The sequence below is a fragment of the Anneissia japonica genome, unplaced genomic scaffold (genome assembly GCF_011630105.1).
Source record: "Anneissia japonica isolate Jap-2015-1 unplaced genomic scaffold, ASM1163010v1 scaffold288076_len169038_cov169, whole genome shotgun sequence".
NCBI lineage: Eukaryota > Metazoa > Echinodermata > Crinoidea > Comatulida > Comatulidae > Anneissia > Anneissia japonica.
Window position 1 is genome coordinate 94513 of NW_022706475.1, and position 16024 is coordinate 110536.

Below are 16024 nucleotides of genomic sequence, written 5' to 3' on the forward strand. Positions count from 1 at the left end.
AGATATTTTCACTGGACTCTGTTGGGCACTAGTAAGCATGATATTTATATTTTAAATAAAACATTATACTTAAAATAATTTTTATATCTTTTAAGCAATGTTCATCTTTTATGATCTAGAGTAAGGACCTAATATTTTGTATTTCTAATTTTGTCTCTGGCTAAATGCATTTGTAAAAATACTTTTTGGGAGTTTGCCAATTTCATCTCATTAGAGAGGGTGCACTTTATTGACTGTATAAAGTATATATAAAAGTGAGAGCATTTTAGCGGATGCAATCTACAACCTCTGAAGTTGCCTAGTAACGAAGAATTAGTTGAGAAAATTGTAGTCTCCTATGAAAAATAGTCTGTATTTCTCTTTTCTTTTATTCTTTTGCGTAAAACTAAAATTTATGCCAAATTTTTCAATGGTTTATAATAATTAGAGTAATGCATATGCATTTTTTCTATAAAAAAACCCCCTTTTTTAGTGAAATTTTGCCGAGAATGGGGCGTTCAATGAGTATTTTAGAAATAAAACTTGAAAACCATCAATCACGAGTGTGAGTGCTGAGGTTACTGTAATACTTACAATAACAAGATAAAGTCTCGTCACAACCCATGGAAAGTTCAAATTGCAAAAATGTGAACTCATCGACCAAGACATCCGAGGTTATGGTATAACGCATCAAAGTGTTGTCAGCAAAGCTAAGGACATGTCTTTGAGAACCACACACCTGATAATAGTAAAACATTTTGTATAAAAAATAAATTGCTCACAAATAGCAATAATCATTACATACATATCAACTCTGCCAAATTTAACAACAATTTCTACTTTCTTATGCTTTTTTCTTTTGGAAATTTTCTTTTGAAGAATATAAATCCATAATTATTATTATTATTATTATAATTACTATTATTATTATTTATATCAACAAGCTCCTTACAGTTGCTCTAGTGCTTCCTGGGGAGATCATCCAGTTTGGGTCATTTTCCAAGGCAAATCCATTGTCATCATTCTGTACATTATACTGGAAGTCTTCTTTAAAGAACCTTTTTCCATGAATATCTCCACCAATATAAATCTAAAAACAATTGAATGAAACATTATTTAAATATTATATTAATGTTAATGATGGAGACGTTTTTTGATCTTCATTAAAAAATACTTGAGCTTCCTCTTTTTGGTACCAGCCTTGCTTGATCTACCAAGATATCCGAAATTCTGTTTTTTTCCTAATTTGCAACATACAAACATTAAGCCTGGTTTCTATGACGCTGATAGGCCAGTTAAATCAGGGAGTGTTCTCGATTGCATGGGGGACAGCTACACAGTGCAAGGATTGCAGTAAAAATGCTGCAGCACCTTTGCAGCGATTCTATGGAACCAGGCTTCACTAACCTGATCAATGGCCCAAGCCTGTTGAAATGTCCCATTTGTCGAGGGCTGCCACCATCTGAGCCGGGATGCATTATATCTTGCCATATATGGCAACTCTAAGGCTACATATATCACTGAATTATTTTTTTTGTTGAATCGTAATTCCTCAATGAGAATCCATGACAACCCGCCGTTTGTTGAGTACTGCAAAAGAACAGGGTTGTCACGATTGATTCCAGGAGCAACTTCACAACCAAGTCTGATGTAGAATTGCACAACACTAGAAAGAAAAAAGCATTAATGTAAAAAAAAAAAAAATCAATAAATACAGCAAGTTCATATTTTAATTTTTTTTAAAGTGCTTAAAAGATGAACCAAATATTTCCAAAATCATTAAGGTAAGAACAAATTAAATATCTGTAAATATATATCAAATTCCTCTTTTTCCCCAAACTTGATGAAAGGAGGTCTGAAATTGATTAGTTACAATTTTTTAACTTAATAATAATTATAATTAATTAATACTAAATTAATTAGGTTTGGCACTAGCAGGTTTGTACACTGTTATTTTCTTTAAATTATGACAAGAAAATACATACTTTTCCATTTACCACATAATATCACTACTTCTATAATTTTTGCATTGTTCCTTAAATTAGCTAAGGTTTTTTACATAAAACCTCTGAATTTAATATTTGATCTGTTACTTTAGTTTACTAAGGTATATCCTGCAAAAGGTGTTAGGATCCATACTCGCAGAGCAACTGGTATGAAACACTACACCGGGGTAATCCCCTACTCCTCTCTGTACACTCCTTATCCAATAAGACTTGTTCCACCACTGAACCACAGGCATCTGTTATGTCAGTGAAAATTCAAAACTTATTTGATGGTTTTGATGGGAATTTACTATCTTTAATATGATTTAAAAACTGTTAAGTTGTTCCAGATTTTACTAGTATACTTTAATTACACATTTGTTTTCCTAACCGCTTTACAAGATACAAGATGTGTTTATTGGTCAACGTGAACAATTTAGTTCACATGTAATTTGTTTACCTTTAACAGAGAATAAAAACAAAATCAAATCCAATTGATTTATTTTATCTGTATATATTATATATATATATATATATTTTTCTTTTTGCTATCATTCTTTATTCAGTGACAAAAGAATGTATACACAAAACCCAGGTCATGGTTTAGGGGTTCCTAAACATATGCAGGGTAAGAAAACACATTGACTTAAAAACATTATTCCAAGAAGGGGCAGTTTTCCTAGGTTTCACTGTGTAATGTATTAAATGTATAATATTATTAAATTGTGGAATTAAACATTGAACGTTGAACATTGAAAAATGCAAAAGACAAGTAACTACTAAAAAGAAACATATTGCAATAAAGAAGTTGAAACCTAAACACTTAATAAAAAAATTAAAGAGTCACTTACGTTGCAGTAGTAAGATCCATGTCAGTAGTGACCAATATCCTTCTACCACTGTCTGTAAAATGCATACTTCTTCCAGTGATTAGGACGCCACATTTTTTTGTTGGCTCACCTCCACTCCACTGGATGAACTTCCTTCTTTCTAGTGGACCTAATCAAGAGAAACAAAATTCCATAATAAAAGGTTCGTTTTTAATGACAATCCAGTCAGTATATCATCGACAATAAAAAAAAAATTATAAAGAAAATAAAAAATTTATTTATTTATTTTTGCATTGAAAAGCAAAATATAAGCAGTGTTTCTTTACCTTCAAATGATTCGGTTAAAAAGACTGGATTTGCTCTTACAAGCTGGCAATGCTCCCCAGCATAGCCTTCATCACATAAGCAAGTGTTTCTATCTTGACAAAAACCATGCCCACTACAATGGCACATTGGTCCAATGTACACAGTATCCAAGCCCCAAGGCTTGGGACTTTCACCATGTTCGTAGAAGCCCTGCACCCACCTAAACCTTACAGATCTAAATACAGTGCAAATAAATAACAATAAATCTTGATGAGATTGTGTAACTTAACAAATGTGGCATGGGTAGCCCTTACAGCACTATCAAAACATAAAGCAATTACAATGAATGAACAGAAACAATTGACTTGCAAGTTTTTCAGAAAGATACCATTTGTAACATCTTGCACAGGAGAAATAATAACCAGAGATGATGTTGATTTCAATGCTATATTTATTCGGATAGGAACTAGGATCTAGGAATTATGAGAACATAAGACAAACAAAGCATAACTGGAAAAACCCCCAACTTGACCGGGCACTATGCCAGCATACGTCAAGCTAGAAAATAAAGTAAAATATAAAAAAACATTTATCAATATTCATACTGCAATGTCCTGTAAACAATCAGAGTGATCATGTAATGTACAGTTATTGTGCGGTACAATTACAACTGACATTCACATAATAATAAATGCATAAGATTAACTACGGCATAAAACTTAGTGGGAAACCCTTGGCTTTTACCACAAAATAACACCTATATTAATAATCAATGTGTCACTACGGTACTGTATATACAAGTGTGCATATGCAACATATTTCAAGTTAACATAGATAATTGATTCAGTAGGCTTATTGACTTGCTTCAAATTATAACATGCAAGCAAGAATCATTTAACTAAATTCCAACAGTTAACTAGTTATAACAATTAAAATGATAATTGGCATCATAACAATAGTTGTCAATCATAATAATAATTGAATTTAATTGAATTGACTTGCAAGTTTTTCAGAAAGATGAGCTATGGAAAAATATGGCAAACAGTAAAGAAAATAAATATGCAAATATTTAAAACAGACATCAAAATAATTGGTACAAAACTATGGTACAACATAATATCAAAATATACAAAAATTAAAATCAATAAGGCTAAATAAAAACAGACCTATTGAGTTAAAGAAACATACCCACATATATGAAGTCCATTTAAACTTATACTAATTCTTCTCCAATCAGGGGATTCCCCGCTATAATAAATACTTGGAGTGTGAAGGTCACGGGAGCAAGCATCTGAGGAGAAATTTGTCGCATAACAATTAGGACGTAGCAACTCCCACGTAGATCCATGGTCACGGCTGTAGTCCAGACGAACAGGATCTTTATCCGACGAATAAGATGTACATCCAATGTTTATCTATTTTAGAAATAAAACAGAAAAAATTGTTTATGATTTGCTTTACTTGACGATCTGGCATATGCAAAGTTTCTTTGTAGTGAAATATAATGTTAACATTCCTCCTAAGAATCTACCTCAATGTATATTTACTTACATGATGAATGTGAGACAGATTACCAGTAAATGTGTTACTTGTTTTCATATAGTGTAGGGTTTTGGTGCATTCATGTGGTACTCTTAGATAGATGGTTCTATTTCTTATGTGGGAGTGTTCTTTCAATTCAATTCAATTCAATTAACATTTATTCAATTAATTAATAAATACATCAAATGATAAATAAGGTGGACAACATTAAAATTAATTAATTAGGAACAATGGCAATATTCATGCATATATTCACAAGAGAAAACTTATTAAATGAGTAAATGTTTACATTACATATAGGTTTCTTATTGTTCAAAAATGTTTTCTTACTTCAAACTGTATCAATGAATAATCATCTACATGTACATCTGTTGTCATGGCAAATCGTTCTCCTGCACTTCGATGAAAAACTAAAGCTTTCCTTGTATCAATCCTGAGGGCATGGATGTAAAAATATATAAAATTGAACATCACTTAAGCCCTGTCCAGACTATCACAATGTATTTGACAAAAACATGCCTAAATATGGTCATGATGACATCACATCATGACCATATATAGGTATATCATGACCATATATGAACAGTTTTGTTTTGTCAAAAAAAAGATTAAAATCTGAACAGCGCTTTAGAGATTACATTACAAGCTTCATAATTATAAATTTGGAAATATCAAATATGTGTACAAACTTTTAATACTGTTCATGGCTCAAAATTCACGCTAGCAAACTAGCAATTTGCTAGTAGGTTTGTCATAATTGCTAGATAAACATTCACAAACCAGCAAATTTAAAAAAATGATTGCTAGTTGGAATATCTATACAAAATACCTTGTAGTTAACCTAGTAAATAAAACAAATTAGGTAAAATAAAAATATGAAAGAAAAGTCACATAACCTGGAACTTTTCAAAATAATATAACATAAAATTAATATAAAATAAATATAATATAAATTGATTATACTCATTTGGTTATTTCTTTGTGATATTTATTGCACTACACTCACCATAACAGAAAATATTATATTTCAACATTTAACACATACATTTCAATGAAGTACATCATAATCATTAGTTGTTATTTTCACACAATTTATTTTCCAAATTTTAGCAATAGGTTGCCAGTGGCTAAGAAAGTAAATGTCTAGGCCTGCATATAGTCATGTCTTATAATTATTGTCGCAGTGTCAATCCATTTGATTAATTCAAGGGAATGAAACTAATTTAAACTCACAATTTTGAGACGGCATCTCCAGAATAAGCATCAGCTTTATCAACAGAACTAGTTGGTGAGCAGTAGGACTGGGAGAAGGATCCTCCTGGATGGAACAACCAACTTGAACTAAGTTGTTCCGGCTTCTGAAAATCCTCCAGGATCATTCTCGGAGTCATCAGGTTACCTCCTATGACCACATTATCAATAGCCCATGTTTGCTTGTTGGCTCCTAAAAAAAGGAAAACAGGTAAAACAGGTTAATATAGATGATTTTTTTTCAATGGTTGATTAGCTGTATGCATGTTTGCCAAACATTTCTTAGACTATTATTTCTGCTGTGGAATCTTTTTAGTATCAAGCTAATGTTCTTTCACATGGGCCAGTTGTGGTTCGATAATTAAGACTCATTACACGAATGTGCATGTCTTCTTGAGAAATGCACTTTATCTACGTTGCTTCGGTCTACAAAGCTGTATCAATGGGTACCAGCAAATTGCTGGGAGTAACCTGTGGTGGAAAAGCATCCCACACAGGGGGAGCATCATGCTCTCATCCGCTTCACGCTACTTGAAAATGGGGATAAGCTCTGGTGCATATGAGCCCTGTGGCTCAGCAAGGATTTACTTTACACAAATCAGAAATTATATAGTCTATGAATGAGATACCAGTTTTCTTCTCAAAAACAATAGAATTGTCCAACTCCATATATAACATGGTGTTAACAATGTTATGTAGCAGGCCTCAATTTGCCTTGAAGTCAACATAGAATTGATGTTTAAAAAGTGGATTCTAGTAAATTATGAATTGAAAATCAAGTCTTAATTGTAAGAAAGAATTATGATGTTGACAGGATTTGAAAACAGGCCTATGGGATTTGAAGGCAGGTACCTTAACTAACAAACCATAGACCCACTACATCCTTTCCTCTATAGTCATTATTCACAGTCCTTCATACAAGCATACATATAAGTGTTTTGCCCAAGGACACAAGCAATGTCACATTGAGAAAACAAAAAACTTTTAATACATACCAGTGTGTCTTGGCTGCCAGAATCGGAACCGTGTTTTATTACTCAGTGAATTAGCAGACAGTTGGATATTGAAAAACTTTGGTGCCTTTGCAGAAGGGGAATAAATCTCCTTCAATGTTTTCCATATGATGCCTCCATTATTGGAATATTGGACAAGGACGCTGTGACCGCGGTGTGCATCGTTTACGCCAGCTGAACAGCCAAAGCGCATAGTAAATTGTATGTATTCCATCATGAAAGCGTCCAAGTCAGTTGATGAAAGCAGCCTCAGGCCATCCTGAATGGAAAATGGAAAGTGGTGCATTTAATAAAGTCATCAAAAAATTCAAAGATTTAATGATATTGGTGATGATACCAACAACCAGGAGTGTTTTCAAAGTGGGTATGTTATAGATAAGTGTTCTGAATGCCTTAGTTTTCCATGCTTACCTGGTTGAAGACAGCAGCTTGATTAGACACCATGATTCCGCAGCTTTGACTCATTTGAAAGCCATGTTGCTCTATCCAAATATCTATACAAAATACCTTGTAGTTAACCTAGTAAATAAAACAAATTAGGTAAAATAAAATATGAAGAAAAGTCACATAACCTGGAACTTTTCAAAATAATATAATATAAAATTAATATAAAATAAATATAATATAAATTGATTATAATCATTTGGCTTTTTCTTTGTGATATTTATTGCACTACACTCACCATAACAGAAAATATTATATTTCAACATTTAACACACAAATTTCAATAAAGTACATCATAATCATTAGTTGTTATTTTCATACAATTTATTTTCCAAAAATATTATGTTGGGTTGGTATCAATATATTTTATTAGTTGAGCAACTCTTTTTGCCAGTTACATGTTTGACGACTAGCAAATTTTAGCAAAAGGTTGCTAGTGGCTAAGAAAGTAAATGTCTAGGCCTGCATATAGTCATGTCTTAAAATTATTGTCGCAGTGTCAATCCATTTGATTAATTCAAGGGAATGAAACTAATTTAAACTCACAATTTTGAGACGGCATCTCCAGAATAAGCATCAGCTTTATCAACTGAACTAGTTGGTGAGCAGTAGGACTGGGAGAAGGATCCTCCTGGATGGAACAACCAACTTGAACTAAGTTGTTCCGGCTTCTGAAAATCCTCCAGAATCATTCTCGGAGTCATCAGGTTACCACCTATGACCACATTATCAATAGCCCATGTTTGCTTGTTGGCTCCTAAAAAAAGGAAAACAGGTAAAACAGCTTAATATAGATGATTTTTTTTCAATGGTTGATTAGCTGTATGCATGTTTGCCAAACATTTCTTAGACTATTATTACTGCTGTGGAATCTTTTTAGTATCAAGCTAATGTTCTTTCACATGGGCCAGTTGTGGTTCGATAATTAAGACTCATTACACAAATGTGCATGTCTTCTTGAGAAATGCACTTTATCTACGTTGCTTCGGTCTACAAAGCTGTATCAATGGGTACCAGCAAATTGCTAGGAGTAACCTGTGGTGGATCAGCATCCCACACAGGGGGAGCATCATGCTCTCATCCGCTTCACGCTACTTGAAAATGGGGATAAGCTCTGGTGCATATGAGCCCTGTGGCTCAGCAAGGATTTACTTTACACAAATCAGAAATTATATCGTCTATGAATGAGATACCAGTTTTCTTCTCAAAAACAATAGAATTGTCCAACTCCATATATAACATGGTGTTAACAATGTTATGTAGCAGGCCTCAATTTGCCTTGAAGTCAACATAGAATTGATGTTTAAAAAGTGGATTCTAGTAAATTATGAATTGAAAATCAAGTCTTAATTTGAAAACAGGCCTATGGGATTTGAAGGCAGGTACCTTAACTAACAAACCATAGACCCACTACATCCTTTCCTCTATAGTCATTATTCACAGTCCTTCATACAAGCATACATATAAGTGTTTTGCCCAAGGACACAAGCAATGTCACATTGAAAAAACAAAAAACTTTGAATACATACCAGTGTGTCTTGGCTGCCAGAATCGGAACCGTGTTTTATTACTCAGTGAATTAGCAGACAGTTGGATATTGAAAAACTTTGGTGCCTTTGCAGAAGGGGAATAAATCTCCTTCAATGTTTTCCATATGATGCCTCCATTATTGGAATATTGGACAAGGACGCTGTGACCGCGGTGTGCATCGTTTACGCCAGCTGAACAGCCAAAGCGCATAGTAAATTGTATGTATTCCATCATGAAAGCGTCCAAGTCAGTTGATGAAAGCAGCCTCAGGCCATCCTGAATGGAAAATGGAAAGTGGTGCATTTAATAAAGTCATCAAAAAATTCAAAGATTTAATGATATTGGTGATGATACCAACAACCAGGAGTGTTTTCAAAGTGGGTATGTTATAGATAAGTGTTCTGAATGCCTTAGTTTTCCATGCTTACCTGGTTGAAGACGGCAGCTTGATTAGACACCATGATTCCGCAGCTTTGACTCATTTCAAAGCCATGTTGCTCTATCCATTCATGGGAAACGGTTGCATTGTCAAAGTCTTCCTTCAAGATATTAGGTCGAGTTACAATTGGAACACAACTCTTCTCTCCATATCCCGGATCACATCTAGTGAAATCACAAAAATTAGGAATGACAACTACTTTCATGAGTAATGGCTCAAAGGACGCCATTCAGGTTTTGGTTTTCATGATTCTTAATAATTCATTATAATTATATTTTCATTTTTGACAGTAAGTATTAATAAAACATTATTTCTTTTATAAAACTAAAATGGGTATTAAAATATAAGGAAAAAAACATAGCACAGTAAAACTTAATAACAATTATACTTTAGATTGATATAGCGCTTTACACTAATAATAGCCCCAATACAATAGCATAACTAGGCATATCATTAATCTTCGCTTACATGTATTTATTTATATATTTTTTTTTAGTAACAATAACACAATTAGTGAAACTGCTGCATTTTGTCTTACTTGCATTTGCCATGGTGGCATTTGCCATGGCCAGAGCACATCCATGGACACCCATTGCCTAGATAAACATTATCCAACGCCCACTTGTCACTATTATCCCGGAACTGAGGCTGTGACCACCGAAACCGTGTAGCTGGGGATCTTGTTTTTCAAAAAGAATGTAGAGATTTACTATTAATAGAACTGTTTGGGTGTTTTTAACTAAAGCTTCCCTTGCATCAATTATTGTATAGATTTAAAGAAATATGGATGCATATAAAATAAATTTAACATTGTTTACGGTACATTTAATTATGATGATCAGACAAGCAAGGCTGATCACTAAGAATCTTAACATTTTTGAGGTCTGGAAAGTACAATTGTTTACAGAAGTGAAAAATACTGTTTTGAAAGGATTTGGGCCCAGGGCCCTGGGATTGGAAGGCAAGCATCTTCACTTTAAGGTACAGTTTCTCTTTAGTCTTATGACTAATTGTATAGCATGTTTAACAATGTAACATCAGATCTTATATTTAATATTCTTATTGGGCATGTAACTATCTTAACAACACATTCCCGTATCATGGTCAGTCGACATAAACAAACATACACACAAAAAAGTAGGTCAACTGACTTTCTGAAGTCAAGTAAATTGTATTTCAGTGAAGTAAAAACAATGGGATAATAATGTTTTGGGTTCTTACACTGCAGCTTTTGGAAGAATAAGACTAACACGTTTCCATTTCATAAAAAGCTGTGCATTATAGATACTAGCAGACCGGTAATGACCACAGCCCATGTTCGGTGGCAAGCACTTTTCCGTAACCAAATTCCACGTCTTTCCCATGTTTACTGAGAACTCAAGATGAACATCATTACCATTCGGAAACGTAAGGGACTCTTCACAACCAATGACAAGGTCAAACTGCAGAAAAGTCGTATCTTTGACTTCAAAATCCCACGTTTCTGCATATCTTGGAACAGCTTCAAAATTTACAGAAACAACAGTTAACTATAATTGCATATAAATTTTTATGTAGTTACAAAAGACCCTGTTTCATTCAATGAGGTGGAGCCGAGTTGAAATGAATAGTCAATCTTTCAACGAATGAAAATATTCTTTCCATTGCGCAAATACAAAAAATTTGTTTGTTTTATAACACACCTAAAATAGATTTTGTCATTTGATATTTTATTTTTTTTAAAATCTATCTTTTTTCTGAATAGAGATTCTTGTCATTTGATATTTCATTTTAAAAATCTACCTTTTTTCTAAATGGAACAGTCCTGTATCTTTCTAAGCAATCAAAAAATTGTATTAGGTTAAAGTCATGTTGTACCCTAGGAACTGTGTAATAGACGTCATTTTATGGATTTAACCTTCCGGAAAAATTCTCTGTTTAATAAGTACAATGCAATGAACAAAACGGATGGAAGTAAAATACACAGTGGAACTAGTCTATGATGAGTGACAAAATTTGGTTAATAAACAATGTCACATGATACAAGATCCATCAATCAAATGACAAGGATCTATTTAGGTGTGTTATAATAATATATTAATTAATTTGTGTTGAAAGTGCACAGAATTATGTAATGAAATATATAAACCTCATTCTAATTATTTAATATTCTAATTAATATTTTTTCACAAAACATCCTGAGACTTTCTACTTTCTCACCTCTTGCTCCTTGAAATGTCTGTGCAAAGCCTTGTGACTGGCATACCACTTGATTTAATCCACCCATCAACATGTACCACTTGTCAGTGATTGGATTAAAATCATCCTGGAAACCAGATACTTTTGTGTCATTCGCACCTATCAAGACATTGTCCAAAGCCCACTGTGCCCTAGGATATGGCTGACCTACATAAAAGGCAAGAGGAAAAAATAGTTGTAAATACTATCAAAATTAAGTTCTGTCAACATCAAAACCAAAACTAAGGCCATGAGTACCAGCACCAGTAGCACCAACAGAAGAACCAAAGAACTGCAACACTAGTGGCATAGGGAAATAGCGTAACATCATCAGAACCACTGCTCTAACACAAGCAATAATAAAACAGCACCAGAAAAACCATCAAACAGCACCTGCATCAGAAGGATATCAGTACCAGTAATAATCACAAAAATAAAACAGATAAATAATAATAGTGCAGTGCATTTATCAATAATGGACTGTGTCATCGTTTATTTTATTTTTTTTATTATTGGAGAATGAATGTAAATATAAGAAAAAAATAGCATTAAAGAATTCTTACATACCCACAAGTGATGATGTAGGCTGCCACCATCTGAACTTGGTGTCTTCAGTCTTGGCACTTGGTGGTAACTCAATAGTAATCTGCTGGGGGGCATCCTTCAACATAAATGGGTTCAATTCTCGCAGAGTATTCCAATGAATACCATTGTCATTTGTGTATTGTACAATGACAGATTCATCTAGATTCGTTGGTTCCTTGCATTTATAACCCTTCTCCGAGTTTCCGATACGAATGTAGAACTGCAAAATCCTAGCGGTTTTTGAGGTCAGATTGTAAATTTCACATATAAGCAATTAGTATAGTTACATATCATAATCTAGTAGAAATTATTATAGGAATGTTATATGAACAAAATATTTTTATAAATCATTATGTATATAAAATAAAATTATAAAATACTAGTTATTCACATTTTTTCCCCCCTGCTGGTTTAGCAATGCTCTTTGCAAAAAGCTTGTAAACCACCAGGCACATGGATTAAAATTTGTAATATTATAAATACAGTGTGACCCTGGTCAAGCTATGACACTAAAGCCCTGTCCAGACTATCAAATTTATCATGATTACATCATATCATGACCATATATAGGCACATCATGACCATATATAGGCACATCATGACTATATATAAGCACATCATGACCATATATAGGCACATCATGACTATATATAGGCACATCATTACTATATATGGGTACATCATGACCATATATAGGCACATCATGACTATATATATATATGGGTACATCATGACCATATATAGGCACATCATGACTATATATGGGCATACAACAGTTTTTTGTCAAATGAAAATTTGATAGTGTGGACAGAGCTCAACTTAGTCAAAGATCTCCTTTAACAGTTAGACTGAGCATTTGGATGCTGGAGTCGATGGCTCCTTCAATTACTCTGGCAATAGTGGGAGGAACAAATCTGTACTGACACAGTGGTAAATGTATACTTACAACTCTACAAAATCTCAAATTAATCTACAAGTACATACTTAATTGTTGTGGTATTGACACCAATTGTCACTGCTTCTCTTGGACCATGCATGCCAAAATAAAGGGAATTTCCCATTTTGACCTGGCCACAGTCTTGATTGATCTCTGTACCGACAGTCTTGTCCCACCATGTCTGTTGTGGAGTATTCCATTCAAATTGGTCATTTAGGCCAGGGAGTGTATTAGTATGAGGCTTACAGCTTGGACCTGTTAAACAAATGCTATGCATCAGGTTTCAAATTACTCAGCATGATGTTATAAACTTACTGCGGTGGCCCCACTATGTCTTCTAATGTCATCAAATAAAAGCAACAACTTCAAAAATGACACAGACATACCTGAGAATGCTAAGTCACAGACACACCCACTCTCAGTGCAGACACCATGACCATTACAATTTTGAGGACATGGAGTTCCAATGTACACATCTCCAAGAGCGAACACAGGAGCATTCCGATCAATATCCTGGTGCCAACGGAACTGCGTCTTCCTAACAAGATTTACATTCAACTTTATTTTTGTCCAAAGGCATAGAAATATCATATAAACACATAGGAAAGAGGCAAAATTTACTTTCAAGGCTTGAAAATTACATTTTGCCATTTTAACTGAATGAAAAATATTGTCACTCTGTTACATAGTTAATATTTCTGTTATATATTTATGAGTGGATCCTTCCAATGATATTTTCTATGTAAAAAGATTTTACAAATGATAAACTATACTGAATATTAAATACTGAATTAATTGGGTCTTTAAAGAAGGCACAAAATTCCAGGTTTCAGCTCATCGGCATTTTGAATTACACATTTTTTGTTTCATATTACAGTAATGCATAAGGCAGTAGGCTCTCATTTTGGCGTCATCGTGCTGGCAAACAGCTCTGAAGCTAGCATGCTGTGAATTTCTTAATGCAAACTTACTTTCCAACAACATACTCTGGCAATTCAATAACAACAAGGTGCCAAAGACTGTATTGACCCATGTGATAAATACTGCCCTCTTGTGCCACTTTTTTAGCAACCTTTCCACACAAAGCATCTCCTTGACCAGAGGGCCCACATGCTGGTTCAACTAGCTCCCATGTCATACCATTATCATGTGAATATTGCAAATATACAGGTGCTATAAATGCAAATTTGGACATGCATCCAACAACAATCTGTAGAAACAAACACAATTTGTACATCACAAACGAACCACAGTATAGACTTATAAGAGGATATTTCATTTTGGGTTAGTGTATGCTTACTCTGATAAAACAATCGCAATTAACTTTTTACATTTTCTTTACTTTCCTGGTTCTTCAGCAATTCTTTGCTACCTTCATTGTTGCCTCAGCTATACCATATCTCCGGTGGAAATTGTGATGCATTGTTCAAACTCCTAAACATTCAACAAAAATTCTTTACTTTACCCACAATCTTCAAGTGATCAAATAGATTCAGACTTACTCTGAACTGGATAATGAATCCAGTTGTGACATCAATGGCTGTTGTAACAGCTGATCTGTCCCCCTCTGTTCCTCTGAACACAAGAGCTGGTCCTTTCTTTATGCAATAATCCATTTCCATGTCACCATTACTTATGCTCATCATTGGCTGATCATTCTGAGAATATTTAAAAGTTTAACATAAATTGGTGGTTCTACATATTTATTTAAGAAATGATTAAATTGTCAGGTTAATTAGGATAAAGGTCTGTCCACACTATCAAAAAACTCTTGTATGCCCATATATAGTCATGATATATGGTCATGTGATGTCATCATGACCATATTTAGGAATGTCACATGTTTTTGTTAAACAATATTTGATAGTCTGGACGGGGATTAAGATTACCTCTTCATCAAACGGTTAATATGGCCCACTTTCTCTATTTGTAGTCACTTGTGTTTTATTTAAACCTAGTCAGTGTACATTTTGGTTCTATGGTAACTGAATATCCTACTCATCCACCTGTATGGTAATTATAATATGACAACATACTCATTCATCTGTATGGTAATTCTTTTTACCTGATTTGTTTGAAAACCTTGATCATTGCCTATGAACACATCATCCAAAGCCCACTGATCTTGGTCAACACCAGAATGAAAAGGCTGCCACCAACGGAATCTGGTACTAGCTGTCTTAGCCCTCAGTGGCAATGACTGGTGAACAAACCTAAAAAGTTAATTTATTATATTTCATTTTTAAACAGAAGAAGCCAAGGATATTCCACTAGCGATGTTAATCACTTTTTAAGAAGCAATCCCTTTCACAACACCAACTGATACGCTTCCTGAATTAAGCCTTATTTTGAGGCTTAGGGAGTGGAGTTATTATAGGCCATAAGAAATATTCTCCCACTGACAGAATTGAAGGATGGATGGATTTAATCGGTGTAAACACTAAGGATAGCCCACGAAAGTCTGAAGAATCTTAATTTTCTAGACCCTTTTCTCTAAAAATCCCTCCCTGGGCCTTCTACATTTTAAATTACTGGACCCGGCACTTTTTTAAACACCTATCAGCTTAGGCTGCCAACAACATACAGCAAACTGGCATTGCATCAGTTAAGCTGACCGCATGCACCAAGCTTTATAGAGGGCGCTTACTTGGCTGTCTTATATTCCTCATAATGTATCTCCAAAAGTAAGTCCCACTGAATTCCACCATTATTTGAATACTGCAGCAAGACAGCTTCTTCTCTGCTGTCTGCTCCGTAACAGCCACTCGTACTTCCTCCTAGCTTGATTGTGAACTGGACGAAATCTACTGCTATGGTATCTATGTCATGACTCACCAACTGACGCACTCCAGTCTACAATTCAATAAAATTGAATGTTTTAAGGGCGACGATGTACCTATTACAAATTGGTCATTGTTAATAGTATAGATTATATAAGTAATACTAATAGTAATAATAAGATAATA

General features: G+C 34.0%; 1 protein-coding gene across 1 annotated transcript in view; it reads right to left on the minus strand.

Annotated features, from left to right (window-relative positions):
- Positions 1-16024, minus strand: part of LOC117106161 (reelin-like) — a 37062-nt gene that overhangs the window by 249 nt on the left and 20789 nt on the right. Inside the window, exons 19-42 of the mRNA XM_033247511.1 lie at positions 15706-15911; positions 15124-15271; positions 14561-14716; positions 14030-14268; positions 13445-13596; positions 13106-13313; positions 12104-12351; positions 11519-11704; positions 10541-10820; positions 9858-9998; positions 9309-9483; positions 8880-9156; positions 7897-8107; positions 7749-7759; positions 7318-7400; positions 6889-7165; positions 5876-6086; positions 4973-5075; positions 4289-4515; positions 3121-3335; positions 2816-2963; positions 1387-1645; positions 932-1069; positions 574-718 (exon numbers count right to left, since the gene is read on the minus strand). Coding sequence (XP_033103402.1) covers positions 574-718; positions 932-1069; positions 1387-1645; positions 2816-2963; positions 3121-3335; positions 4289-4515; positions 4973-5075; positions 5876-6086; positions 6889-7165; positions 7318-7400; positions 7749-7759; positions 7897-8107; positions 8880-9156; positions 9309-9483; positions 9858-9998; positions 10541-10820; positions 11519-11704; positions 12104-12351; positions 13106-13313; positions 13445-13596; positions 14030-14268; positions 14561-14716; positions 15124-15271; positions 15706-15911 — 4444 coding nt within the window. The remainder of the gene's footprint in view (positions 1-573; positions 719-931; positions 1070-1386; positions 1646-2815; positions 2964-3120; positions 3336-4288; positions 4516-4972; positions 5076-5875; positions 6087-6888; positions 7166-7317; positions 7401-7748; positions 7760-7896; positions 8108-8879; positions 9157-9308; positions 9484-9857; positions 9999-10540; positions 10821-11518; positions 11705-12103; positions 12352-13105; positions 13314-13444; positions 13597-14029; positions 14269-14560; positions 14717-15123; positions 15272-15705; positions 15912-16024) is intronic.